The 25,324-nt window shown below is 49.7% G+C and overlaps 4 protein-coding genes across 4 annotated transcripts; 3 read left to right on the forward strand and 1 right to left on the reverse strand.

The window, feature by feature from the left end:
- Nucleotides 1-339: 339 nt before the first annotated feature.
- Nucleotides 340-11,547, forward strand: LOC120679131 (DNA mismatch repair protein MSH6-like). Its single transcript, XM_039960657.1, has 21 exons — nt 340-1,540; nt 1,625-1,721; nt 1,926-2,028; nt 2,115-2,168; nt 4,236-4,310; nt 4,433-4,501; nt 4,572-4,655; nt 4,854-5,051; nt 5,169-5,674; nt 5,752-5,881; nt 6,703-6,794; nt 6,987-7,168; nt 7,357-7,559; nt 7,649-7,750; nt 8,811-8,973; nt 9,573-9,862; nt 9,941-10,078; nt 10,165-10,244; nt 10,358-10,454; nt 10,551-10,680; nt 10,810-11,547. Exons 1-21 carry the CDS (start codon nt 643-645, stop codon nt 11,052-11,054), a joined length of 3,936 nt encoding a protein of 1,311 aa, XP_039816591.1. The 5' UTR covers nt 340-642; the 3' UTR covers nt 11,055-11,547.
- Nucleotides 11,548-12,023: 476 nt separating this feature from the next.
- Nucleotides 12,024-13,064, forward strand: LOC120679156 (heavy metal-associated isoprenylated plant protein 25-like). The gene is made up of 3 exons (XM_039960669.1): nt 12,024-12,186; nt 12,280-12,361; nt 12,437-13,064. The coding sequence occupies exons 1-3, from the start codon at nt 12,175-12,177 to the stop codon at nt 12,610-12,612; spliced, it is 270 nt and encodes an 89-aa protein (XP_039816603.1). The 5' UTR covers nt 12,024-12,174; the 3' UTR covers nt 12,613-13,064.
- Nucleotides 13,065-13,239: 175 nt separating this feature from the next.
- On the reverse strand, nt 13,240-16,087 carry LOC120679143 (dihydrolipoyllysine-residue acetyltransferase component 4 of pyruvate dehydrogenase complex, chloroplastic-like). The gene is made up of 6 exons (XM_039960663.1): nt 15,114-16,087; nt 14,819-15,010; nt 14,625-14,712; nt 14,475-14,545; nt 14,286-14,369; nt 13,240-13,516 (listed from the first exon to the last, which is right to left on the reverse strand). The coding sequence occupies exons 1-6, from the start codon at nt 15,951-15,953 to the stop codon at nt 13,412-13,414; spliced, it is 1,380 nt and encodes a 459-aa protein (XP_039816597.1). The 5' UTR covers nt 15,954-16,087; the 3' UTR covers nt 13,240-13,411.
- A 3,440-nt stretch (nt 16,088-19,527) lies between these two features.
- On the forward strand, nt 19,528-25,179 carry LOC120679166 (cysteine-rich receptor-like protein kinase 10). Its single transcript, XM_039960674.1, has 4 exons — nt 19,528-19,786; nt 19,854-20,427; nt 24,004-24,419; nt 24,509-25,179. Exons 2-4 carry the CDS (start codon nt 19,974-19,976, stop codon nt 24,923-24,925), a joined length of 1,287 nt encoding a protein of 428 aa, XP_039816608.1. The 5' UTR covers nt 19,528-19,786; nt 19,854-19,973; the 3' UTR covers nt 24,926-25,179.
- The last annotated feature ends 145 nt before the right edge of the window (nt 25,180-25,324 follow it).

The raw sequence follows: 25,324 nt of genomic DNA on the forward strand, positions 1-25,324 counted from the left end.
CTACTTTTATATTATATTTGTATACTTTTATATGCACGTTTTTTTTAACTTCAAATCCCCGCAAACTATACTAAATGAACGAATTTTTGAGAAAATTTGACACTATTAGATTCATCGCACCTTGAAGTATTTTTAGGAATTTTTTGAGAATTTTTTATTTTTTTGAATTTAAATTTAAATTTTGAATTTGAACCGGTTTGGTACCGGCCCAAACCAGAATCGGACCGGAACCGGACCAGTTCCCACCTGTTAGGTGAACCCTGCCTCAGTGTCGAAGCAGAGAACTTCATGAATTCTCCAATAATAGAACCTTGACGACGAACGGGACCCACCTGTAAGCGCCCCGTGACCACCTCCGCACGGAGCTCCTCAATCCCCAGTCCCCACGCTCCGCCGCCGCGCTCGCCGCGACTCCGGTGGCCACTGACGTGGCACCCCGCTCCTTCGCTCCCATCATCCCTCACCCCCGCCTCCGTTTCCCGCCACTTCTCCGCGCCATCCCCCCCCCCCCCCTCCCACCCGCCTCCTTCCCTTCCCTCCCACTCCTACTAATCCCCTGCCGCGAGCATTCCCCCCGCAAAACGCCAAAACCCTAAACCCTCGGAGAAGGGGAGAAGCCATTCCTTCGCCCCACCCTCCGCAATGGCGTCGCGCCGAGCCAGCAACGGCCGCTCGCCGCTCGTGCGGAAGCAGAGCCAGATCACCGCCTTCTTCTCCTCCTCGCCCACACCCTCACCCTCCCCGTCCGCGCCGAACAAAGGCGCGTTCAAGCCCTCGCCGTCGCCGCTGAATCCCAGTGCGGCGCGGAGGTCCACGCTCGCCGCGGCCTCCCCTCCCCCTCCCAAGCAGCCTCCGCCGCCGCCGCCGGCGGCGGCGGCGCAGGATGAGAAGAGGCCGAAGAGGGATAAGAAGGATCGGGACGCTGCTGCCCCGGTGGCTGCGGCTGCGGCGCCGGCGGCGGAGGTGGTGGGTAGGCGGCTGCGGGTGTACTGGCCGCTGGACGACGCGTGGTACGAGGGGAGGGTGGATGCCTACGACGCGGGCTCCCGCAAGCACCGGGTGAAGTACGACGACGGCGAGGAGGAGCAGGTCGACCTCGGAAAGGAGCGGTTCGAGTGGGCCGCCACGGGTGAGGAGTCCACCCCGCTGCCGGCAAGGAAGCTGCGGCGTCTCCGTCGGATGTCGGATACCGCGGTGGCGAAATCGCCGGGTCTGGTGGAGGATGGCGGAGGGGATTCCACTGAGGACTGGAAGAGGGATACTGCAGCGGATGAGGATTCGGAGGAGGTGGAACTGGATGACGAGGAGGAGGAGGTTGTTGCGGTGAGGTCACGGAAGGGGAAGACGAGGCACTCCTTGCCGATGTCAGGTTCAACGCCATCGACATTGGGCTCTGGTTTGACATCAGCATCGGAGTCAACAATTTCGAAGAGGAAAAAGGTGGATGTGGGTTCATTGGGTTGTGCTAAGAAGTTCAGCTTTGAAACATTTAATACCACTGGAAAAGTTGACCCAGAAGTGCTGCTGAGCTGTGGCCGGAGTAAGCAGTGGAATCTCAACTCTAAACTGTTGATGAGTTTGAGTTTGGTTGTTCTCTTTGTGATTTTGGTTGCTATTGTTACAGAGGAGCAAACTACAGGGAATGCTAACACTGCTCTTACTGGGGAGGCAGCTGAGCGCTTCGGACAACGCGATGTGGAAAAGTTCAAATTCCTTGGAGAGTGAGTGCTTTTCGGTTGTTAGATGTATTTGTTTCACATTGACTAACGTGTTATTTTGGTATAATTTTATCGAATGCATCGAGTTAAAACTTTATTGCCTTGTCTTATTTCTGTTTCATCCAAAGAAGCATGCTTCTATTTCCTCTCATCCTCATAAAGAGGGGCTATCAATTTTCTTAGCTGTAACAGAATTTTCAACTGTAGAGGGCGCAAAGACGCAAAAGGCAGACGCTCTGGAAGCCCAGGCTACGATCCAAGAACACTTTTATTGCCTTCCCAGTTCTTGAAGAGTTTAACAGGAGGACAGGTATAAGTTCATCTTAATACTACACCTCAATATTTGTGGCGCTACCTGTATGGATGCTAACTGATATTCTTGGTAATGATAAATAGAGACAATGGTGGGAATTTAAATCACAACACATGGATAAGGTTCTGTTCTTCAAGGTACACATTTATATTTGAGTAAAATGCACTGTAGGTCCTTAAACTAGTTGAGCTGTTCTATTCAGGTCCATGAACTTTGAAAATGCATTTTTAGGTCCAAGATCTATTTAAGTGAGTCACTTGAGGTCCAAAACTTGCCACGCCATCGCCCGCATCCAACGTGGACGTGCCACGGTGGCAGCTAGAGGGCGCCCTCGCTGGTCCACGCGAGGCGTGCGTCAACCTGGCACGCCGCCAGGCAGAGCTCGTCTGCGCCCTTCGCTCCCTTCCCTTGCTGCGCGGCGGTCGTGGGCGGGACGGGCGGAGCGGCGCGCGCGGTCAGGGGCGGGGAGGGCGGAGCGGCGCGCCACGCAGCACGCACCGCGGCCAGGGGCAAGCCGGGCTCCACGCCGCGCGGGGCTCCGGCGTTCCGCGGCGGGCGGTGGCGCGGCCTGCAGCATCCGGGCGGAGGCGGCGCGCGGAGGCCGCGGAGCGGCGGCGGCGCACGTGCGAGTGGGAGGAGGTGGAGAAGGAGCAGGGGCGGCCGCGAGCGAGCCGAGCGAGGCGTCGTGCCGCTGAGTTCAAGCTCGTCCAATCCCAAGCGTAGCGGAGCAGGGGCCTCGCGGCGGAGCAGAGCTCCTGGAAGACCGCGCGCCGCCCTCTTCCTCCTCCCTCGCAGCGGCCCCGGCTCGGCTCCGGCCGTGGCACCGCCCCCTTCCTCCTCCCTCGCAGCGGCCCCGGCTCGGCTCCGGCCGCGGCGGCGGAGCTCCAGCTCACGCGCCGGCGAGCCATGGGGGCGTGCGGCGGGGCAGAGGACGCTCTGCTCCGAGCACCTCGCCGGCTCCCCCTCCGTACGGCGCCAAGGACCCGCCGGCCTCCAATTGACCACGCAAATGGCACGGGCATGCTCAGAGGCTCACCCCAAAGCAGCACAGCACGACAGCAGGGCCCCAAATCGACTGGAGCACGGTCGACCTCGACGGAGGCGGCGGCGGAAAGCTGAACGTCGACGAGCTTCGTGTTCCGGCCAACCTGCTGCACAAATCGACCAACGGTCAAGCCAGAGAGCACTACGGCATCAAGGCGAGCATGAGACAAAAGCAAGGATGAAGAGAACGCGGCCGTATAAAGCTGGCCACGGCAAGGCGGTCCGCGGCGGTGCGCCGGCCGGCCGTGAGGAAGAACGGGGCGGGTGAGTGGCTCCGGTACTGCGGGGCGCAATTGAGTGGTGCAAGAGGTGCACAAGGATGAGGCGAACACATTGACACAGCCAATTTGGATGGAGGGTGAACGGAGTGGCTGGAGCTGGATTATGCCGGCGCGGTGGAGTTGTGCGACGGTGGCAGAGAGAGGGAAATTGGGGAGGATAGCCGGCGGCGGGGTTAAAACAGTGTGGCGTGCGCGAGCAAGGCCGAGGTTGATGGAGACGCCGACGTCCAAGAGGACGTCGAGGCTGCGAGCGCGTGTGGGGGAGCTCGGCTCGGCCGCCGGTGCGCGCGGGGGAGCTCCGGCCGGCCGCCGCGAGCGTGCGTGCCGAGGAGCTCCGCCACGTCCGCCGTGGGCGCAGGCAAGCTCCGCCCGGCCGGCGCGAGCGCGCTCCGGGGGAGCTCCGCCCTAGCCGCCATGGGTGCGCGTGGAGGGCAGCTGCGCCCCGGCCGCCGCAGGTGTAGGCAAAGGCAAGCTCGGCTCGGCCGCCGGTACGCGCGAGGGAGCTCCGGCCGGCCGCCACGGGCGCGGGCGCAGGCGAGCTCTGCCCGGCGGCGCGCTCGCGTACGCCACGCTCGCGCTCACCGGGCCAGGTGCCAGGTTGACGCACGCCTCGCGTGGACCAGCGAGGGCACCCTCTAGCTGCCACCGTGGCACGTCCACGTCGGATGCGGGCGATGGCGTGGCAAGTTTTGGACCTCAAGTGACTCACTTAAATAGATTCTGGACCTAAAAATGCATTTTCAAAGTTCATGGACCTAAACAGAACAGCTCAACTAGTTTAAGGACCTACAGTGTATTTTACTCTTTATATTTTTTCACTGATTATTGAGCACTTAAATGAAACCTATCATTTGGTGATTATAATATGAATTTGAATAGATGGGCAAATTCTATGAACTATTTGAGATGGATGCACATGTTGGGGCAAAGGACCTTGATCTTCAGTACATGAAGGCAAGAACATCTCCTTACATTTATGCTTATTGATACTTCTGCTATTACTCAGCAATACAGCTTGCCTTTTCTCCTATTACCCAAAACCTATTGTTTATTTGTCATCAATCATGTTATCTTAGGGTGAACAACCTCACTGTGGATTCCCAGAGAAGAATTTATCAGTGAATTTGGAGAAATTAGCTAAGAAGGTCAGAATTTGGTTATGTTCCTAATTTAATTTTACATAACTTCATTTTAGTAATAACAACCACTACACAGGGTTATCGAGTTCTGGTTGTGGAACAGACTGAAACACCTGAGCAACTTGACCTTCGGCGTAAGGCAATGGGTATAAAGGACAAGGTATGCTTCGATTCCATGGTGTCAGTCAAAGTCATCTCTTGTGTTGAGGCAACTTCAAAATGTGATAATATCAAAGTTGTCTGCTAAATCTAGGTTGCAAACTTTATCAATATTTCGTTCCTTTGTTTTATTCTATAATTTCAAAACTTCTTAGATGTGAGTAACATCGCAGTATTTGGCATTCTTTACTCTCTGAAGGTTGTCAGGCGTGAAATATGTGCAATGGTCACAAAAGGGACACTGACAGAAGGAGAGCACCTATTGGCAAACCCAGATCCATCATATCTTCTGTCTGTGACTGAAAGTCTCCAACAAAGTTCAAACAAGAGTCAATACACTTGTACCATTGGTGTTTGCATAGTTGATGTTTTGGCAAGCAAATTTATTGTAGGACAGGTTGGTGACAAGATCCTGGCCCATTTCCATTTGCATTGAACTGTAGAAAATTATTATCAAACTAGGCAAATTTGAACTGTGTAGCCGCTTACACTTTGTGTCTGTTTGTTTTTACAGTTCCAAGATGACCCAGAGCGCCAAGGATTATGTTCAATTTTGTCTGAAATGAGGCCTGTGGAAATCATCAAGCCTGGCAAAATGCTGAGTCCAGAAACTGAGAAGGCATTAAAGAACAACACAAGAGAGCCTTTAATAAATGAGTTGCTTCCATCCACGGAATTCTGGGATGCAGAAAAGACTATTAATGAGATAAAGAAGTACTACAGCTCAGCAGATAAACAAAACAATGTCGACAATGTACCAGACAGTCTCGACTGTCTGCCTAACTTATTGAGTGAATTAATTGGAGCAGGTGATAAAACATATGCGCTTTCTGCTCTAGGAGGTTCCTTATTTTATTTAAGACAGACCCTTCTGGATGAGAAAATAGTTCCATATGCTGAGTTTGAGCCCCTTGCATGCTCGGGGATCATCAACAATATCCGAAAGCATATGATACTTGATTCAGCAGCGCTCGAAAATCTAGAACTTTTAGAAAATATCAGAACTGGTGGCTTGTCAGGGTAATGCCTGCTTCAAACCTTTTGTTTTCTATAATAACCAAATTCTGGTGTGTTAAGTACTAATATGTATCCTTCAGGACCCTGTATGCACAATTGAACCATTGTGTCACTGGTTTTGGAAAGAGGCTGCTTAAACATTGGATTGCAAGGCCATTGTATGATCGCAGAGCAATACTACGACGTCAAAGCGCTATTGCTACTTTCAAGGTTTCTGTTTTATAAAACTATATTCCTAAAATTATGGGTGCCATCTTGCTTAGTAGGTTAGTATTCATTAATCCAAAAAATTAGGATAAAAAGTGCATCATAAACACCGAATTATCTTTGTTTTCTTTTTGCTGTTCACAATGGGAAAATTAAGTCATGTGAACTTCAGGAAGCATCTCTACGCAGTTACTATTATTTCTTTTTCTTTGTACATAAATGATTCTGCTTTAGAATGAGCACTATTACTTCTTTGGAAGTTAATAAATGCACTTCATTATTCTCAGTATAATCATAACTGCTAATCGGCTTCTATATTTTCTGCAAATTTTTTCTGATAATTTCTGAGAATTATTAGAAAATGACATTATTTCATATATTTCAGTTTGCCATTTTTATTTCGAACTTGTCTGTTGCAGTTTAAATCTAGCTAAAAACAGGGTATGAAATGCTTATTTTCCATCTGCATAGATTTGCTTATCAGTTCACTTTGTTTCATCACTTAAAGAACTACCTGGGACTACACTACATGATTAACCTTAGTCATTGATGGGAGAGGGCTGAGGAGATTCCTCAATGGATTCTGTAGTTGTACTGTTTTACATGTATTTATAGTGAGAACTTGTGCAGATTCCTATATATTGAACTGTGCCATAGATTATGAATGGTCAAAGGAAAACTCCAGAGATTTCAAACTGATGTTTAACATTTAGGAGTAGTGTGTTATGCTGATTGTACATCTGTTTGTACTGTACCACAACATATAGCTTTATTTTCATGTTTCCTATGATTTTGCATCATCGCTTGAATTTTCTTCTTTTCAGGGAGTTGATCATGATTATGCTGCCCAGTTTCGTAAGGATTTGTGTAGGCTCCCTGACATGGAACGCTTGCTTGCACGTCTTTTCTCTAGCTGGTAATTTAGTATATTATATATGGTATATAAATAGATATACGATGCAACAGACTGGATTGCCGTGCTTTTTGGTTGCTTCCAAACATTTCTTTGTGTTTACCTTCAGAATACTCTGTTACTTTTCTACTTTGGGATCTTTCAAGTCTTTTTCTCTTTCTAACCTGAATGGCTCATGCTACACTTTCTCTGCAGTGATGGAAACAAGAGAAGCTCATCAATCGTTCTCTATGAAGATGCATCAAAGAGACTGCTTCAACAGTTTACTGCTGCTCTTCGTGGTTGCCAGCAGATGTTCCATGCATGTTCTTCGATTAGTACATTGATATGCACAGAAGATTCTGTGGATTCTCAACTAAATGATTTGCTCTCACCAGGTAGAATAACAGCTTTCTTCAATACTCTACAACAAATGACCATTTCTAAATGCATTTTCTCATTACTTTTCTTGATACACCCATATGTTCCTCTTGTCTTCTTTTTATTTTCCTATTTTGGTTCCATTATTTTACTATAATTGCATTTGAAGCTTTAGGTAACCCTTGCAAGTGACAATGTTTTACAGGCAAAGGGCTACCGAATGTATCCTATATTTTAGACCGATTCAGAGATGCATTTGATTGGTCAGAAGCAGATTGCAAAGGTCGGATCATTCCTCTTCAAGGTTGTGATCCTGAATATGATGCCACTTGCAGTGCAATACAGGAGATTGGATCCAGTCTAAAAGAATATCTGAAGGAGCAACGGAAACTTTTGAGATGTGCATCGGTAGTGCTGCACCTTGCTTCTTTTTCAAGCTTTGCATCATTTAATAGTATCTTTGCCAATTGCTAATAATTAATAAACAACGGCTTCAGATTTCTTATGTTGATGTTGGAAAAGATATGTACCTAATTGAAGTGCCTGAGAGCTTGGGAGGTTCTGTTCCAGGGAATTATCAGTTGCAGTCTACAAAAAAGGTAATAATGCTTTTTCCTTTCTTGTATTTAAATGTAACTAAGTGCATAAGTATATATATGAGTTCCTACTGTTGCATATGTTTGGTTTATGTAATATATATCTAGTCCTTGTTTTACAAATATGTGTACCTCGCACTAATACTGCAGTCAATTGGACATTTGTCAGTCTTTAGTTCAAGGTGTTAATGATGCTTTCTGATAAACTTAAAGGGTAAACACGAAATGCTTAGTTGCAACTTTGTTGTGCCAATGTGCGTAAACTAGGGTAAACATCATGGTCATGCCTCAAAGTTTTTGCAACTTTGTTGTGCCATTATGCGTAAACTAGGGTAAACATCATGGTCATGCCTCAAAGTTTAGTCCTCAAGTCCTGAATCAATTTTCAGCTTTAGTTGGACTTTGAACAATTTGCTTGGGGTTGGTTCTGATATTTATGTTTCTTCTGGCAACTGATCTGGGAAATCCCTTTAGTAATGCTGACTAAAGACGAGCCTTAAAACAAGCTCATTTTAGTTGACTCAGATTCTCAGGTGTTGTTTGGTTTGAGGAGCTTTTTTCTAGTCTCTGTCACATCAAAAGGAATCTTACCATTTAGAAGCATCAAATAAAATTTGTTTGTAAAAATTTTTTGACAGATGGGTGCTAATTTGCGAGACGAATCTAATGAGCCTAATTAATCCATGATTTGCTACAGCGATGCTACAGTAACCATCCGCTAATTATGAATTCATATACCTCATTAGATTTGTCTCCCAGTTTAGCCTCAAGGTTTTGCAGTTAGTTTTGTAATCAGACTTCATTTAATACTAGTAAATATCAAGATTCTTTATGATGTGACATAGTCTAAAGTTTAGCCCCTGAAACAAAACAACCCCAGTATTGACTGATTATCATCTATTGCTGATTCCTTTGTTCCCTCTCTTTCATTAAGTTACTTCGCATTTCTTTCACTTTTCCTGAACATATATGGCAGATTTATTGGCAAGCTTATAGATGTTTCACTTAAACTTAGATCTATGTTAATCATTGAAGTCCTAAGACGTTTAAATGTTCCATCCAGGGTTTCTATAGGTACTGGACGCCAGAACTGAAAGAACTAATATCAGAACTTTCAAAAGCTGAGGCAGAGAAAGAATCAAAATTGAAAGGCATTCTTCAGAATCTGATTCAGCTATTTGTGGAGCATCACAGCGAGTGGAGGCAACTGGTTTCTGTTGTTGCTGGTAACTCTTCATGTGACATTATTTTCTTTTCTTGCACTACAGTCTATACCAGTTTTAGTTTACCTAAGGTTACCAATATTCTTATTGTTCTATGATATTCCCTCCTAATTGCTCTCTATCATTTACTGTGCTCTGGGTCGCTATGATTTTTTTTCGCAAACGCACAGGAGAGCTGTTTATCATTTCATCAAAGAAGTTATGATATTATTAAAAAAATACTGAGAATGTTTGGTACTGTATTTTTTTTTACTGAATATCTAGCTGCAAGGTTGCTAGACCATTTAAGTTTAGAGGGATTTATTGAAAACAGGTTACTACTTTTGCATAGACCAACTGATTACTTGCCAGGTGTATCTTGTTTTTGGTTCTTTGGAAAAGCATGCGTTTGCGTGATCTACTACATGGAATCTTTGATTGATGAGTAAACAAGTAACAGTAATGTTGTTTAATGACTATTACACAGTTTGTCAGGTGATGCATGCTTAGTAAAGAATTGTTATCATGCTAGGTTACTTCTAACAAAGATGCATAGATACGTATGACAGACTCATTGTTGGTAGATTTTCTACTCTAATGCTGCGTTTGATTTTATCATGCAGAGCTTGATGTTTTAATAAGTCTTGCTATTGCAAGTAATTATTTTGAGGGACCAAGTTGCTGTCCAACTATCAAAGAATCAAATGGCTCAGATGATACTCCTACTTTCCATGCCAGAAATCTTGGACATCCCATTCTAAGAAGTGATTCCTTGGGCAAAGGTTCTTTTGTACCGAATCATGTTAAGATAGGTGGGCCGGGGAATTGCAGCTTTATCGTTCTTACTGGTCCAAATATGGGTGGTAAATCAACTCTTTTGCGCCAAGTTTGTCTTACCATTATATTGGCTCAGGTAATCCACCATCTTTATCTCTCATTCTGTAAGGTGTCATCATTGCTTGTTCAGGAGGACTGACTTGTTGTTTGCCAGATTGGAGCAGATGTTCCTGCAGAAAACCTTGAACTTTCTCTTGTTGACCGAATCTTTGTTCGAATGGGAGCAAGGGATCATATTATGGCCGGCCAAAGTACATTCTTGTTAGAGCTCATGGAAACTGCCTCGGTGCTTGTAAGTTCTTCCTTCGAGATATGATGATGTGTATTATTTTTAAAATTGTGTGTTTTCTCATCATTTTTTTTAAAATTTTGCTTCAGTCATCAGCTACCAAGAACTCTTTTGTGGCTTTAGATGAGCTTGGGCGGGGTACATCAACTTCTGATGGACAAGCTATTGCGTAAGTTGAATTACAGATTATAACATTGATTTGTTTGTTGCTCCTTATATCTGTTTATTCTCTTGTAATCTCAGTTATCTGTAATGCTCACTGACTTGCTCTTACTAAAACAGGGCCTCTGTTCTGGAATATCTAGTCCATCAGGTGCAGTGTCTAGGCTTGTTTTCTACACATTACCATAGGTTAGCAGTGGAACACAAGGATACCAAGGTAACAATACATACCTTTTCTTTTTGTTCTTTTTGGATCTAATCTTATCCAATGTTGTAACAAGTAACATGCATATATGAATATTGCACAACACAGGTATCGCTGTGTCATATGGCATGCGAGGTATGCAAGGGAGAAGGAGGTCTGGAAGAAGTGACTTTCCTTTATAGATTAACAGCTGGTGCATGCCCCAAAAGCTACGGTGTAAATGTTGCTCGATTGGCAGGTTATTTTCAAGCTAATATGTTCATTCTCAACACGTATTTTGCTCAAAATTCAAATGCTCCTTTTCCCAAGGCCTTACTATGTTAGCATATACTACCATGCTCATGTTATCTTCACCCGTTATACTCAGGAATACCTGTTTCGGTGCTTCTAAGGGCAAACGAGAAGTCAAGTGAATTTGAGGCCAATTACGGGACGCGATGCTGTGTGACCAAAGATAAGAATGCCAGTTCGCAGCACGAAGATAAGTTTTCTGCCATCAGGGATGTGTTACGCATTGTGAAGGTATGGCCTCATCCTGATGATCAGGCAGCTAGTATAAGCATGCTCCGTGAAGCGCAGAAGCTTGCCAAGGTGCTGGCTGTGGAAGGTTAAAAAATAGTTGCATGACCTGTTCGCTTAGTGGAGATTGACTCATTTTGCTACCTTGGTGGCTTTGTTTTGGATTGCTGTCATGTTGAGAGTGGTGTGTTGGCGTAGGTTTAGTAAAGCTCATTGTGGAATTGTCATGGTTCAAGCCCGTGTAAAGAATTGGGCCATATACCATAGATGGAGACGATTCAACGTCGCCCACGTAGCTTTACTATCCCTTCTAACGATTTTCTGCGCTCTCTGATTCTCCTACGAGAAGCCCAAGGATGGTCACCTGTACTGGATTGTGATGTGTTAGGACTTAGGCCACTGTATGATCAGAGAATAGATGGCTCAAATTTTAAACTGAGCTGCGTAAAAACTTCCGAGATTGTAACTGGAGTAGAGATGGATCCATGAAAGGTGTATAGGGAAACGGAAATTATGAACTGCGCTTGTAAGCCAATTCAGGCTTGGCTGCTTCCATGCCTGTACTTTCTGGACTTTTTTGGTCCTTTGGGCTGTGTTCTGATGGCGTGAATTTTGTTGGAAAATCTGTACTTGGTCGAAATTTGATCCAGAATCCAAACTTCCCAACAAGATACCCTCGAGCACTTGGACTTGCAAAAGGAATGCCCATAGTTGTACCACAGGACTTGGGAAAAAAAAAACTAAACCGGAGATAATACTGTTCCAAGAATATCTTCAAGGCCAGGTGAATCTGAGTATACAAAAATCTGAAAGCATGCGAGCATCCATCCATACCGACCGGTCCTGGGTCCAAATCAACGTGCCAAAGAGGCAAAGTGGAGGCAGCCGGAACAAAAGCTGTGTGGAAGCGAAAAGGACACAGCATGGAAGCCAGCCTGCGCTGCCCCAGAATCTGATTCCCAGAACGCTCACCGGTCGAGCCCACATGGGATTGGAATGAACCGAGCGAGTGACTTGACCATAAAGAGGCTCAACCCACAAGTTTTAAGCAAAACAAAGCACAAAAGAAGCAAGAATCAGGCCACGCCTCTCACGCTAATCCCCTGCTTTTAACTGCCCTTGACACACCACACACAGCCCTCGCTCTCACTGGAGCCTCTCACACTCTGCACCTCTCTCCAGTCTGAGAAGAGCTAGCTGCTCCTCCTGCCCCATGGACTACAGGGTAAGTGCCACCGCCATTTCTGTGGCTTTCAGTTCGAGCAGAGCATTTCTTTGAAACCTGGAAGGCGATGACGTGTCTGCTGTGACTTTGCAGTACTACTGCATGACCCTGAGGATGAACATCGACTGCAACGGGTGCTACCAGAGGATCCGAAGGGCGCTCCTCCAGATCCGAGGTAGACACGCAATCTCTCTGGAAATTTTTTGTCTGATGAAGAGCCCCTTCCCCGGCCTGAAAACGTTCTGCGCAGAGCTGGAGAGCCACCTGATCGACAAGAAGCACGGCCGGGTGATGGTGTGCGGCGCCTTCAGCCCGCAGGACGTGGCCATCAAGATCAGGAAGCGGACCAACCGCCGCGTCGAGATCCTCGACGTCAGCGAGGCCGCGCCGGCCGCCCAGGACGGCGGCCCCGGCCACATGCCCTGAAAGAAACAGGGTGCCGTCTCCTACCCCCGCCAGCGCCACCATTGATAAGTGCTCATCATACGACTCGTACCTTCTCAGTTCCGGTAGAGTGGCAGTTCAGCTGAGCTGAAACCTTTGGCGCGAGTCCTTCTCGCAGCACCAGAAGATGTGTGTGTACCTGGTCGAACGTGTGCGGCTCACTGGCTGCCATAATTTACCTTCTTGTAAGTTGTAACTTAGGAACCCTGCATCATTTTGTTCTGTAAGGCTTGATGACGTAGCCAGAAAATTTCAGTTTAGTCACAACTTAAGGTGGCCATCACCAGCACTACTTTCAGAATGGTTGTCGATGGCCATTCTAAAATTCCACGATAAATCAGGAGTTTACAGGACTCGACCAGAGAGGTTATGCTCTTCCCCGTCAACATTTGCTTTAACCTTTGCTCGAAACAATAAAGATTTTCTTTATCCAATTTCTTGCAAATCAGTTCGGTCCAAGCTGGGATGGTGTGACAACAAAAGCCGTCTTGCACTTTATTTGGATAAATTTGTTAGCGTTCTGTAGTGTGTATACAATTCATTATTTCTTGAATCAGGATCTGCATCCAAGAAAAAAAGGTATACCCAAATTGAAAACACGCAGGTCCATGATTTGAAAGTGTATATAAACAAGAAACAAAGTTCTATGTGGAAGCAAAATCAAGTGGCTCATTATTCTTCTGTTAATACCTTTACAAACTCTATATAGCATTATTATTTATTGGCATTGTCTCCCAATTAGGAATCAAAGAAATCATAGAACCGTCAAATGGAACTTTCTTTACAGTGTGAGGCATGCAGGATCCTCAACAATCTTTGCAAACGTCTGCAGGAATGCTGCCAAATCAGCACTGTAGATAATCCTGTGATCAGCAGTAACATTCACCTGGAAATGGTAGGATTAACTAGGTTAAATTCATGAGCAGCGTCCCTGCAAGACAAATTGGTTGCTACTATTGAACATTTCCGCCTTTTGTTTTTCTTAAAGAAACTTTTTTGTTGTTTTGTGAATAAGATGGTGTGGCAATGTGGATGAATATTTATAGGTCTTAAGTGGTAGTAGTTCTATTATCAAAATAAAATTTCAAAACACATTATGGGAGCTTATTAGTGTGTATATTAAGGAATCAGGAGTCAGAACATACTTATGACAGCCAAAAAGAATTCATTAGTACTGCATAAGAATGCTGAGCATTGTAATACTCATCACATAATACTACCTGAAACTGCAATTGGTCAGCACACTATGCCTCTTACATTGAGGTGCAGTTTTTTTTCTTTTTTAGGGCAACATTCTGACGCAGTTGTGCAGCTCCTTATCACACTAAGTTCATATTATGAACTATCACATAAAAATGATATTGGGAAATAGCTTTCAATTGCATGTCCTAAGAATCAATACATTGATCACACAAATTTTGGTATGGGATCTTAGCTAGATGCTAATATCTTGCTATGCTATTGCCAAGACAAATTTAATGACACTTTACTGTAGGTTATCTATGGTTGATACAATGAAACACACTTCAATTATATGCGCTAGGGCACACACATATTGATCTTCACAATTGCATATATAGGGCAGAAGACTAAACAAAAGTCAACAACCAGAGCTTCTTCGCAATCAAATTATATAGATAGGAGAACAAACTAACCAGCATTTCACTCTTGATACTGAAGAAACCGTCCTTATCAGCCACCACAGTAGGTTTTGATGCTCCAACAGCCATGATAGCTCCCTGAACCGAGCCATTACATATAATCAATCTTATTCTTACATTTCATAAATACAATTCCATCAGCATTTCATACTAACTACGTGGGCAGCAGGGAGAAAACCTTACCTGACCAGCTGGAAGGATTGCATCAAATCTATCCACCCCAAACATACCCAAATTGGACAGCGTAAACGTCCCTACACATCATCAGTTCTTTAGGTATGCAAAGTTATCAGAAACAGCGTACATTAGCACAGCATTCAAAACATTCGATACCTGAGTTGTATTCATTTGGTTGTAGCTGCTTGGTGCGTGCCTTCTTGAGCAGAACTCTCCACTTTTGTGCAAGCAGATATATATCCAACTGTCATGTAATTTTTGGAGCTATTCAGTAAAAATATAAGATGCACTTGCATGCTAAAAACCTACATCGCTTAACAGACAATACAGCTATTTCAATAAGCATGAACCTTATCAGCATCCTCCAGGACAGGCGTAAGAAGACCACCCTCGAGTGCAACAGCCACTCCAATGTTCACATTAGTGCTGTAGCTGAAGCTCTTTCCATCTCTGCAGCTAGCATTTACAACAGGGTGCTGGGTTAGGGCCATGGCTGCTGCCTTCACCAGCAGCACTGTCTTTGTAACCCCCTTCGACTTGACCTACCACACCCATTTCAATCCGACAATCACTAAACAAATGAACAATTGAGCAGCATCTCAAGGTGAAATTCAACGCTGTGCGCGAGATCAATAGAAATGGTACCTTTTCATAGAGTGCGTCGAGCTTATCAGTGATCATAGAGTAGCCAACCCGGAATGTTGGCACTGACAAGCTCTCCACCATGTTCCTGCTCACCGCCGCCTGCATTGTTGTGAACGGCACCACCCTGCCACCGGGCAGTGGTGGCAGCACTGCACCCGAGGCCATCGGAGTAGCAGGGGGAACAGCGGCGGCAGGGAGTGGAGGTGGAGTGACCTTTGGCTTCGGCTTGATGCCAGCAGCTGCCTCAACGTCAGCCTCCGTGACGCGCCCGTGTGGCCCCGTGCCGACAACCGCGGCGATGTCCACCCTGTGCTGCTTCGCGAGCTTCTTGGCATAAGGCGTCGCAACGCCTTTTGTCGCTGGAGGAGGTGGCGCCGGGGTGGCGGCGGCGGCGGCGGCGGCATGGGGAGGGGGCTGTTCCTGGCTCTGTCCCTGGGAGAGGGACTGGGCGCGCGCCCGCGCCAGAGCGACCTCCTCCTCGGACTCGGCGAGGAGGGCGATGGGGGCGCCCACGGGCGCGGTCCCGCCGGCCGGGACGAGGACGGCTGCGACGATGCCGTCGTGGAACGTCTCCACGTCCATGTCGGCCTTGTCGGACTCGACGACCACCACGGGGTCGCCCTTGGCGACGCGGTCCCCCTCGGCGGCGGTCCAGGAGACGATCTTCCCCTCCGTCATCGTCGAGCTCAGCGCCGGCATGAATATCTCCCGCACCTTCGCCCGCACCACAGCCACCGTCCTCCGCCGCGGGCGCGGCACCCCCGCGGCAGCAGCAAGGCCAAGGCGCGCCCGCCCCGGGACAGTGTGGAGGGAGAGGGAGGGGGAAGCCAGTGACGCCATGACCCGCCTCTCGGGAGTCAGGACCCAGGAGGGGCGAGGAGAACGCGGGGGCGGCGGAATCCGGCGACCCGCGCGGCGGCGGCGGCGCGAGGTGGGGAGACGAACCGGAGCGTTAGGTGAAGGCGGAACCCACTGAGGCCCTCTTTCCCACCCCATGAACCCGGTAAACGCAAAAAAAAAAAACATCACATCGAATATTTCGACACATGCATGGAGTACTAAATGAAGTCTATTTACAATTTTTTTTGCATGGATGAGCTGTAAATTGCGAGACGAATCTAATGAGCCTACTTAACCTATGATTTGCAACAGTGATGCTACAGTAACCATCCGCTAATTATTAATTAACTATGGATTAATTAGCATCATTAGATTCGTCTCGCGATTTACAACCTATCTGTGCAAAAAATTTTGTAAATAGACTTCATTTAGTACTTCAAATTAGTAAGATTTCATCGCAAAATTTTTTTGCGAAAACATCTAAACACGGCCTGACGTGTGGGACCTGGGTACCAGTCCGGTGATGCTCCGTGATGCTTAGCATCTCTGGCGTCAGCGCGATCGCGATCCAAATCTTGTCTGGACCGTCCGATAGACGATCCGCAGCAAAGACCGTCGTCGGCGGGGGCTGTATCTCGCGGAAGATAGTCAAGCAACTCATATATATATAAAGTCTACCAAAATTCAGCTGATAGCCCATTCAACATTTTACTTAAAATAATATTTCGAAAATGTTGAAATAATAGTTTGAAAATATTGAAATAATATTTTTAAATGTTGAATATCAACATTTTCTCATCTACTTCTTCGTCGGCAGCGGCCGGCAATGGAGGCGTGGCGGCTGGCCGTAGAGGCGCTACGGCAGGGCGAGGCGGCGGCAGCGGCGGAGCAAGTAGGCGGCGGAGCAGGCGATGCAGGTAGAGCAAGGGCGCCGCAGGCAGCGGCAGCGCGGTGCAGTCCCCCGCGGCGGAGTAGGTGCGCGGCGCAGCCACCACACGGAGCAGACGAGCAGATGCACGGGACGCGATGCGGGCAGCCGGCGGCGGCGGTAGGAAGAGGAGATGGGGATTGGAGATGGAGAGAGAGGATGGTAGGGTTTGGAGTGAATTCAAGGACTATGATTAATTGCACGAATCTCAAATAGTGGAAGGCGAGGAAAAAAAATCTTCCACAAGACGGAAATAGATTTCCGGTCGTCGGCTGGCCATGCTATATCTATTTTTATAAGCGGACCAGGCCTACTAATCGTAATGGAGGGATCGGATACCACACTATCCGCAGCGGCTCACGGGGTTCTTCCGCAATGAAGGTGAGGTTTTACTTACTTCGTTCTAAAATAATTACAATTATAGAGTTTAAAATTTATCCTAAAAATACTAATTTCAATAATTCACACAGATAAATATAGACCTAGCTACCTTAAAGTGGTGCTTGGACAAGAAACAGTAGTATAGTCAGCTATGACCTTCAGAGTCTTGCAGTTTTTTTTTTCCTTGACGGGAAGCCAGAAGCTAATTACCGTACCTTTCGGTTCGTTGTCAAACGTCTATCTAGTTCTAATTAGGCGACTTTTTCTTCTAATAAACAGAACACGGCTTTCATGAAACGAAATGAGTCCCGGGCATCATTTTGCAGTCACCTTCATCGTACTTGGATCGACCGAGTGTAGATAACATGCATGTTGACCTCGCAGCGGTGAACTCTTTGGATCTGGCGGCAATGGCATGGCAAGGCAAGGCACCTGGCATCCATCCATCATGATCAGAGGGGAAAGAATTGAAGCCTTGCTTTGGATTATTGGATACCTCCCCGGGAAACGAACAAAGCAGCCAGCCCGTGGCCACGGGCCATCCACGTGCGAGACGACCTCGTGCGGAAGTCAAAGTCCTGCCCAGCGAGGACCCGTCTCTCGACCTGGTGCCCTGCTGCCTCTGCCTGCCTGTTGTGACCTGAAGCAAAAGAGGCTGATGGATTGGTGCTCCACCGTGCTACTCCAACTCGAAGGCCGGATCGATACTCTTCGATTCGGCTCTGCGGAAACGCGATCCCAGGGCCCATATTTGCCCTGCGTCCCCAACGCGGCCTCATGTTCAACCGCACGGCACACGGTTCGCCACAACTTCAGCTGCTCGCCTGCTCTGCTCTGCAGTACGAGGCGAACTGCGAGTCGGGGTCGTCATCGGCTTCAGCGAGCTGCCCAACGAACCAACCAACCAACCCAGTGGGAGCAGGGGAGAACGTACGTGGGCTAGGATGTCAGCCAGACAGCCACGAGTCCACTGCAGCCAGAGCCAGGCCTTGCGTTCCGACTCACGGGACGGAAGCGCCGGGGGGACGAGGACGACGTCGTGCCCTTTCCTCGCGGTTTCACCGGGTCCCCGCGAGGCCACGAGTCGAGCCAAGCGAGGCCGGACCGCCGGACCTGACCTGCACCGCACGTCTCGCCCGTGTCCGTGCCAACGCCCGCCGCGCCCACGCGGTCTGCCTCTGTCTCTCCTCTCTCCTTCCCGGTGGTGGAACGGCTAGAAAAATAGCTCGTGGCTCGTAGCTCGGCTCGGGCTCGGAACGGCTCGGCTCGGCTCGGAGTAGCTCGCGAGCCTCAAACGAGCCGAGTCAAGCCAGATTTTTTGGCTCGCAAAAATAGCGAGCCGAGCCGAGCCGGCTCGTTCAGGCTCGCGAGCCCGACCCAATACAGTTTAAGAATAATTTCACGATGATTGATGAATTAATTCTTCATCATTAGTGGTATAAATTAATATTTATACATATAACATAGCAATTTGTATGTACATAAGAAATATATGCCACATAATTATTGTTATCATTAAAAAAATAAATTAATTTATTTTAAGTTTAGTTCACATTGTTTAGTGTGGCTCGCGAGCCGGCTCGAGCCGGCTCGCGAGCCTCCACCGAGCCGAGCCGAGCCTGATTTTCTGGCTCGCAAAAATAGCGAGCCGAGCCGAGCTCGGCTCGTTCACTTGCCGAGCCGAACCGAGCCGAGCTCAGCTCAGCTCGGCTCGTTTCCAGCCCTAGTGGAACCTACCAAGGCGAGCGAGCCGGCGGGGCGGGGGTGTCTCTCGCGCCGAGCTATCGCAGAAGCTGTCCTCCGCCCTGTCCTTTTCTCTCCCGCCATCCCCCGCCTCCCCTGACTCCGGCGCTGCCTTCCACCGCCGCCAACCCTAATCGAGCACGCCGCTGTGCTGCCCGTACACCGCCTCGCCCCCGCTATCGGCCACCGCCCACTGATTGTCCGGCCCCGCCCGACCGGCGGCGCTCCCGTGCCGCCTCGCCCTCCGCCGGCCGAGCCGCCGCTGCCGCCCCGGCCCCCCTCTTCTATAGCCGGAGGCCATGGAGCCGCCCCGGACCCCAACAACCCGAAACCTAAAGGCCGCCGCCGCCCGCCACCACTCCCCCCACATACTACCACCGGACCCCGGCCACCCCCTCCCCCTAGCTCGCAACCCCTCACCGGCCGCCGTGGCTCAAGAAAGAAGATGTACAGTGTTTCTGCGATGTGTGGTCGGGAAATCGCATATGCCATGAACAGATTTCGTAGCGGGGCGGGGCCCCAGACCCGCCGCTCGTCGTCAACGCGCAGTCGCCCGGACTATCCCGCCCCGACAGCGACGCCTCTGAACAGTAGTCGCTTCGCTTGACCCCTCCCCTCCCTCGCGGCCGCGCTCCTCGACCTCTCCCCGACGCAAAATCCACACTCCAGGTAGGCAGCTCAGGCAGCGCACGCGGCACGCGCTCCCCTCCCTTCCCTTCCCCTCGCCTCGCCTGCCTTCCCAAACCCAACTCCACCCCCGTTCCGCTCGCGCGCCGCGCCACACAGAAGAATCCACCGCCCGCGCACGTTCGACAGCCCATCCATCCACGCACCCCACCGCCGCCCCCGGCTTGCCTGCCGGGCCGAAGCGCGCTGACCTCGCGCTCTCCCCTCACCCCAGCAGCAGCAGCACCCCACCGCGCCAGGTCCAGCCCCCGCCCCGGGCGCTGGCCGGCGAGGCCGGCGGCATGAAGCTGCGGGCGCTCCTGGAGCGCCTGGCGCGGCCCTTCTCCTCCTCCTCCCGCCGCTCCTCCTCCGAGTCCCGCCGCGACAAGGAGGAGGAGGCGGACCTGGAGGCGATCGCGGCGCGGGAGCAGCGCGCGTTCCGGTACGAGGCCCTGGCGGCGGCGACGCGGGGCTTCTCGGAGAAGAACCGGCTCGGCCAGGGCGGCTTCGGCCCCGTCTACCGGGGCCGCCTCGAGGACGGCCGCGACGTCGCCGTCAAGCGCCTCGGCGCCGGGTCGCGGCAGGGCACGCGGGAGTTCCGGAACGAGGCCACGCTGCTGTCCCGGGTGCAGCACCGGAACGTCGTCAACCTCATCGGCTACTGCGCGCGCGGCGCCGAGGACAAGCTGCTCGTCTACGAGTACGTGCCCAACGAGAGCCTCGACAAGATCCTCTTCCCCCCAGCCTCCGGCCACTGTGAGTCCCAGTCCCCCCCCGTGCCGCTCCATCGATTGCTGCTCCCCTCGTTTTGCTTCCGATTTTCCGCCATTAGTTAACTAGCCAATTAATTGCTCGAGCAACTCGTGATTTCCGTGTTCGTGCGATCAGACGCCGGAGATTAATATATTCAATCATATCCGACGGGATCTGCAATCCGTGTGCTTGGATTCAATCAAACACAGGGCGGCCGATGCAGACGGTTGGTGGGGCGGGGGGATATTTTCGTCGCAGGGCATCGATGCGCCAGGGAAAAGTCGCTGTACTGTTTCCCTACCGCTCATGCCGACGTGGTTAATTGGTTGAACATACTACTGAGATGAGATGACGCGCGAGTGACTCATTCATCCCTAGCTTGCGTGAATGGGTCAATCGGAGGAGCCCTCGTTCACCTTGGAAGCACAAAATTACACTAGCAAAATAACATAGCCAAATAAAGCATATTATCCTAGTTCGTTCAAACCTCAAACTCGAGAGATTTGTATTGTTTGCTACGATGATTGCGTCCAAGAATTTATTTATTATTAGAAGAATGCTTGGCTGCTACCAGGTTGACTAGATCGAGTCATTCGTCGAGGTAAAGGTAGGTAAATGTGTGGTCGATGGATCCCATCCCCTGCGCCAGCAGGCTACAGAAACAGAGTATCAGGCCGCCAGCATAGCAATGTGTATTTTTTTTAAAAAAATAAAAATTGCAATATGTTGGTCGATGGATCCTATCCCCTGCGCCAGCAAGCTACACGAACAGTGTCAGGCCGCCGGGTGGGCACTGGTTCTATTTCTCTATTATATAATCTTTCAAAAAAAGATTATTACGTTATAATACACTTTAGAAATATTTATCTCGCTCTTGTCTGTCCGTAGAGCACCCTGGATTTTGGCTATGCTAAAGCGTACTGAAGGAAACCTCCCAATATGCTAGTGCGAGCAGCCTCAACGAGCAGGATAAACACGTTCTAGGAGTAGATAAACACGAGCAGGAATTAGGCCGGCTCATTTTGTCAGATATATGCGGCGCAAAGATCTTTGCTCCTTGGTTTCCTCTGCGCACCGGTGTCTGAATCCTGAAAAATCCAATGCTGATGCTGTTGGACAACGCGTTGTCATTGCTACCATTTTGGAAGCAGGCGTGCACGACAACAGCGCAGTCCTCAGCGCACGCATCACAGGCAGATCTGTACGGGTCAACCGGCCATCACTGACCCGCAACTTGTGCTGGTGAATGATCGTGTAGGGCGGCCGAACGGGTCCGGCGTACCCGTCTTCACTTTGGGAACGCCTGGTCAGCGGTACAGTTCAGTATCTGTGCGGGGCCGGTTGGCTTCCGATAAGCAAATCCTTGTCATCATCATATTGATTCTTCACTCACTCTATCCGTTCACATTTTGCTCTGACAATCCCGCCAAGCTGTTCACAATCAGAACGTTCTTCCCCTCTGCTGGCATTGTGAACGTGAACCCTCTGCTCTTTTCTCTGCTTTCTCTTTTCCTAGGAGGCACGCTCCTTAACGGTTTAGGGTGTAGGGTGTGCGGTCGCATCCATGCTGAGTGTTACAATTGGCCCCGTTTGGTTTCATGCCTGCGGTTGCTGCTGAAAGTTCAGATTCCAGATTTTTGGACTTAACGTCTTGAAAAGAACGAGGCGATGAGGTCTGGTAGTACCAGATAGCTCTGCAACCCGGGCCGCTGGACGGACGGTTGCGATTGCGAGGGACGGAGGGAGGTCAGGCCGCCGATATGTTGTCAGTCCAGAAACACAAACTAGTACACTGTACTCGTATTAGCGTCAGGAGCGATACATAAATTAAGCAAATGAGGCACCATTTTTATAGTTAAAACTTGTAGTAGAATACATAAGCCAGCCAATGAGGTACTGGATCCACTGCAGTTCCTTGTTTTCCTTTTCTACCCTTGTTTAGGGAGGCACGGCAAACAGTGCATGCATGCATCACAGATCTCCATTGGTCAAAGGGTCATAACTTACTGGCCGCCGTATTCATCAGCACCAGCAGACCTGCCCTCCCGTTGCAACGCAGTCACCAAACTTGTTGGCTGGTTGGTGGCTGCTGCAGCACAGTTCGTCTCCTAGTAGTTGGCTTCCGATAAGCAATCTTTGCCATCTCTTATGATTATTCTCATCTCGTCCACGATTTGCTCAGGCTGCCTCGCAAAGCTTTTCACAATGGTCTCTCTACCTCTACGGTGGCATTTTGATCCCCTCCTTTTCTCTCTTTGTGCTTTGTGCATTTTGATCCCCTCCTTTCGCTTTGCGCTTTCCCTTCTTCTAGAAGGCACGCTAATTAGAACAAATCTTCCAAAGTGCTGCTGCATGCGTGGTTGCATTTGCATCATCGGACACAGCAAGGCAGTCGATGCCGCGCATTGACTTGCAGCATGTCATGCTTGACGCGATCATGATGGCATGCACACGCACCGTTTGTCTGCGTGTGTCGCTAAAGGGCAAAGCCATTTTATAGCAACTGTATCTTTCAAAAAAAATTATGGCAATCGGGTGGCTGCTCAAAGTTCGTTCGGAGGTTAGAATAATACGGTGTAGGCCCTAGGCAGTGGGAAAGATTTGGTTCGACGACATCTCGTCCCCAGCTAGGACGATGAGTGGCCAACTAGTTTTCGTACCAAGAAGCTTCCATTCCTCTGAGCTCTGAAGGGCAGTGGGCTGCATGCGGACATCGCAATCTGAACTTGAACAGATCGAAAAAGGTTTGCCTAATCTTGGACTAGTTGTACTAATAACAGAATAAAGATCAGCTTTCTGTCAGTGTTCTGGCGACCTAGAGCAAAAGTGAATATCGGATTCGCTAGGATCAATTGACTTGACCTAGTCAAACACGCGCGTGCTTCCCCTCTTGTGCCGGCCAAATTCCTTGCTGCCATTACAATAATCTGCGCGGCGCCAGCGGATGCCTAGACTTGCGACGCTCCTGCTTTAATTTGTTGGACAGTGGACACAGTCGTGCTTCAGATTGGCCACCCCCATGCTTGACTCGTCGTAGCCCTGTCCGTGTGCACGCGCTTCCTTTCCGATCGATCCATGACAATGCGACGACGTCAGACACGTCGCCGTCTCCCGTCTGATCCGATACCTCAGTCATGGCGGACCAAGAAAGTACCGGGAAAACAAGAGTGATGTTTCGGTGTGGGTCAGTGCCTCTGAGAAGACGGAAGCTTAGCTTTGCTTTGTCTTTACTTTTCCTATTGGACACGTTCTTTCTCTGTTGATCCTCCGTGCACGTAAAGAATTCTTTGGACGAGCTTGGTTGCCCTGATTATTTCGCAGAACGGGCGACGTTTTTTTGGGTGTTGTTGTTTGGTAGGAGCATGAAGCGTTTGATTTCTGTATAGCCTGACGTAGGCGGCCGTGTTGAATTTCAACATGGACCGAAAATGCTCCCTGTACGCCTCAACCATTGCCATGCATGCCATTTCTGTGATTTCTGGCATGGCTCACTGCGGTTTCTGATTCGAGTTCTTGATTGCATTCGTTCCTTGTATGTGGCTCTGACACGGCTCGGTCTTGTTGTCGTGCAATGCCCAGCCAGCAGCAACAGCCACCGGTTGCGGCGCGCGGAGCTGACCTGGGCGCGGCGGCACGAGGTGGTGGTGGGCGTGGCGCGGGGCCTGCTGTACCTCCACGAGGACGCGCACACGCCCATCATCCACCGCGACATCAAGGCCAGCAACATCCTCCTCGACGACCGGTGGGTGCCCAAGATCGCCGACTTCGGCATGGCCCGTCTCTTCCCGGAGGCCGGCGACGGCCGCTCCCGCGTCCACACCCGCGTCGCCGGCACCAACGGGTACATGGCGCCTGAGTACCTCATGCACGGCGACCTCTCCACCAAAGCCGACGTCTTCAGCTTCGGCGTTGTGGTCCTCGAGATCGTCTCCGGCCACAAGAACTCCGCCTTCGTCCCGCCGCCCGACTCCGAGGCCGACGGCCTCCTTGAATATGTACGTACGTGCGATGCCGAAGCACGCGTCTGCTCCTCTTGCTCTTCCTCGTCCTCCCAGGTTAACTCACATGTACCTGTGTTCTGCAGGCGTGGAGGCTGTACAAGAAGGGTCGGAGCCTGGAGTTGCTTGACCCCGCCGTGAAGGCGTCAGCGGTGCCGGAGCAGGTGGAGCTGTGTGTGCGCATCGGGCTGCTGTGCGTGCAAGCCGACCCGCGGCTGCGGCCGGACATGAAGCGCGTGGTGATCATCCTGTCCAAGAAGCAGAGCACGCTCGAGGAGCCGACGAGGCCGGGGGTGCCGGGGTCGCGGTACCGGCGGAGGCCCCACGGCCTGCGCGGCTCGCACTATTCCGTCGGGTCGTCGTCCGGCACCAGCTCGCCGTCCACGTCCGCGACATCGCACGCATCGGCGTCGGTGTCAGCGTCGAATGCGATGACGACGTCGAGCACGCACACCATGCGGAGCCATGGCGGCCTACCCTCGCACCGAGAAGAGCAGGAGTAGCAGCAGCAGGGCGCGCGAGCCCAACTGTACAGTTGTCAATTCTTCCCCTTCCGTTTATTCGTGCTGACATTGTAGAGCAGGTATAGTATAGATGGCATGATTGTTTTGCTAGCGGGTAGGATCTAGTGATTGGATTTCATTAGGATGATGGTTAAGATGAGAATGAAACTATTGATCGATCCAACCGTGGTAGATTCAGGATTTGTGCATAGAAAGATGAGAGCGATAAAAATACCTTGTTTGTTCTCTCCAAATTTCTCTGCGTCATCATTAATGTCCTATTTAGTTTCAAAATTTTCGGACACATTCATAGAGCATTAAATGTTATTGAAAAAATAACTAATTACATAGTCTAACTGATTAGTTCGAGATGAATCTTTTAAGTCTAATTAGTTCATA

Source organism: Panicum virgatum, chromosome 2K, assembly GCF_016808335.1.
Source record: "Panicum virgatum strain AP13 chromosome 2K, P.virgatum_v5, whole genome shotgun sequence".
Taxonomy (NCBI): Eukaryota; Viridiplantae; Streptophyta; class Magnoliopsida; order Poales; family Poaceae; genus Panicum; species Panicum virgatum.

What these genes read in the sequence shown, in the direction of transcription:
- LOC120679156 (XM_039960669.1), top strand. An exon ending in GGCGCTCCTCCAGATCCGAG is followed by an intron (nt 12,362 to 12,436) that starts GTAGACACGCAA and finishes CGTTCTGCGCAG; the next exon opens with AGCTGGAGAGCCACCTGATC.
- LOC120679131 (XM_039960657.1), top strand. Translation starts at nt 643, where the DNA reads ATGGCGTCGCGCCGAGCCAGCAACGGCCGCTCGCCGCTCGTGCGGAAG. An exon ending in GCTGCTGAGCTGTGGCCGGA is followed by an intron (nt 1,541 to 1,624) that starts GTAAGCAGTGGA and finishes CTATTGTTACAG; the next exon opens with AGGAGCAAACTACAGGGAAT. An exon ending in TGGAACACAAGGATACCAAG is followed by an intron (nt 10,455 to 10,550) that starts GTAACAATACAT and finishes TGCACAACACAG; the next exon opens with GTATCGCTGTGTCATATGGC.
- LOC120679166 (XM_039960674.1), top strand. Translation starts at nt 19,974, where the DNA reads ATGAAGCTGCGGGCGCTCCTGGAGCGCCTGGCGCGGCCCTTCTCCTCC. An exon ending in CCCCCCAGCCTCCGGCCACT is followed by an intron (nt 20,428 to 24,003) that starts GTGAGTCCCAGT and finishes TGCAATGCCCAG; the next exon opens with CCAGCAGCAACAGCCACCGG. An exon ending in CCGACGGCCTCCTTGAATAT is followed by an intron (nt 24,420 to 24,508) that starts GTACGTACGTGC and finishes TGTGTTCTGCAG; the next exon opens with GCGTGGAGGCTGTACAAGAA.
- LOC120679143 (XM_039960663.1), bottom strand. Translation starts at nt 15,953, where the DNA reads ATGGCGTCACTGGCTTCCCCCTCCCTCTCCCTCCACACTGTCCCGGGG. An exon ending in TCCTGGAGGATGCTGATAAG is followed by an intron (nt 14,713 to 14,818) that starts GTTCATGCTTAT and finishes ATTACATGACAG; the next exon opens with TTGGATATATATCTGCTTGC. An exon ending in CAATCCTTCCAGCTGGTCAG is followed by an intron (nt 14,370 to 14,474) that starts GTAAGGTTTTCT and finishes GGCTCGGTTCAG; the next exon opens with GGAGCTATCATGGCTGTTGG.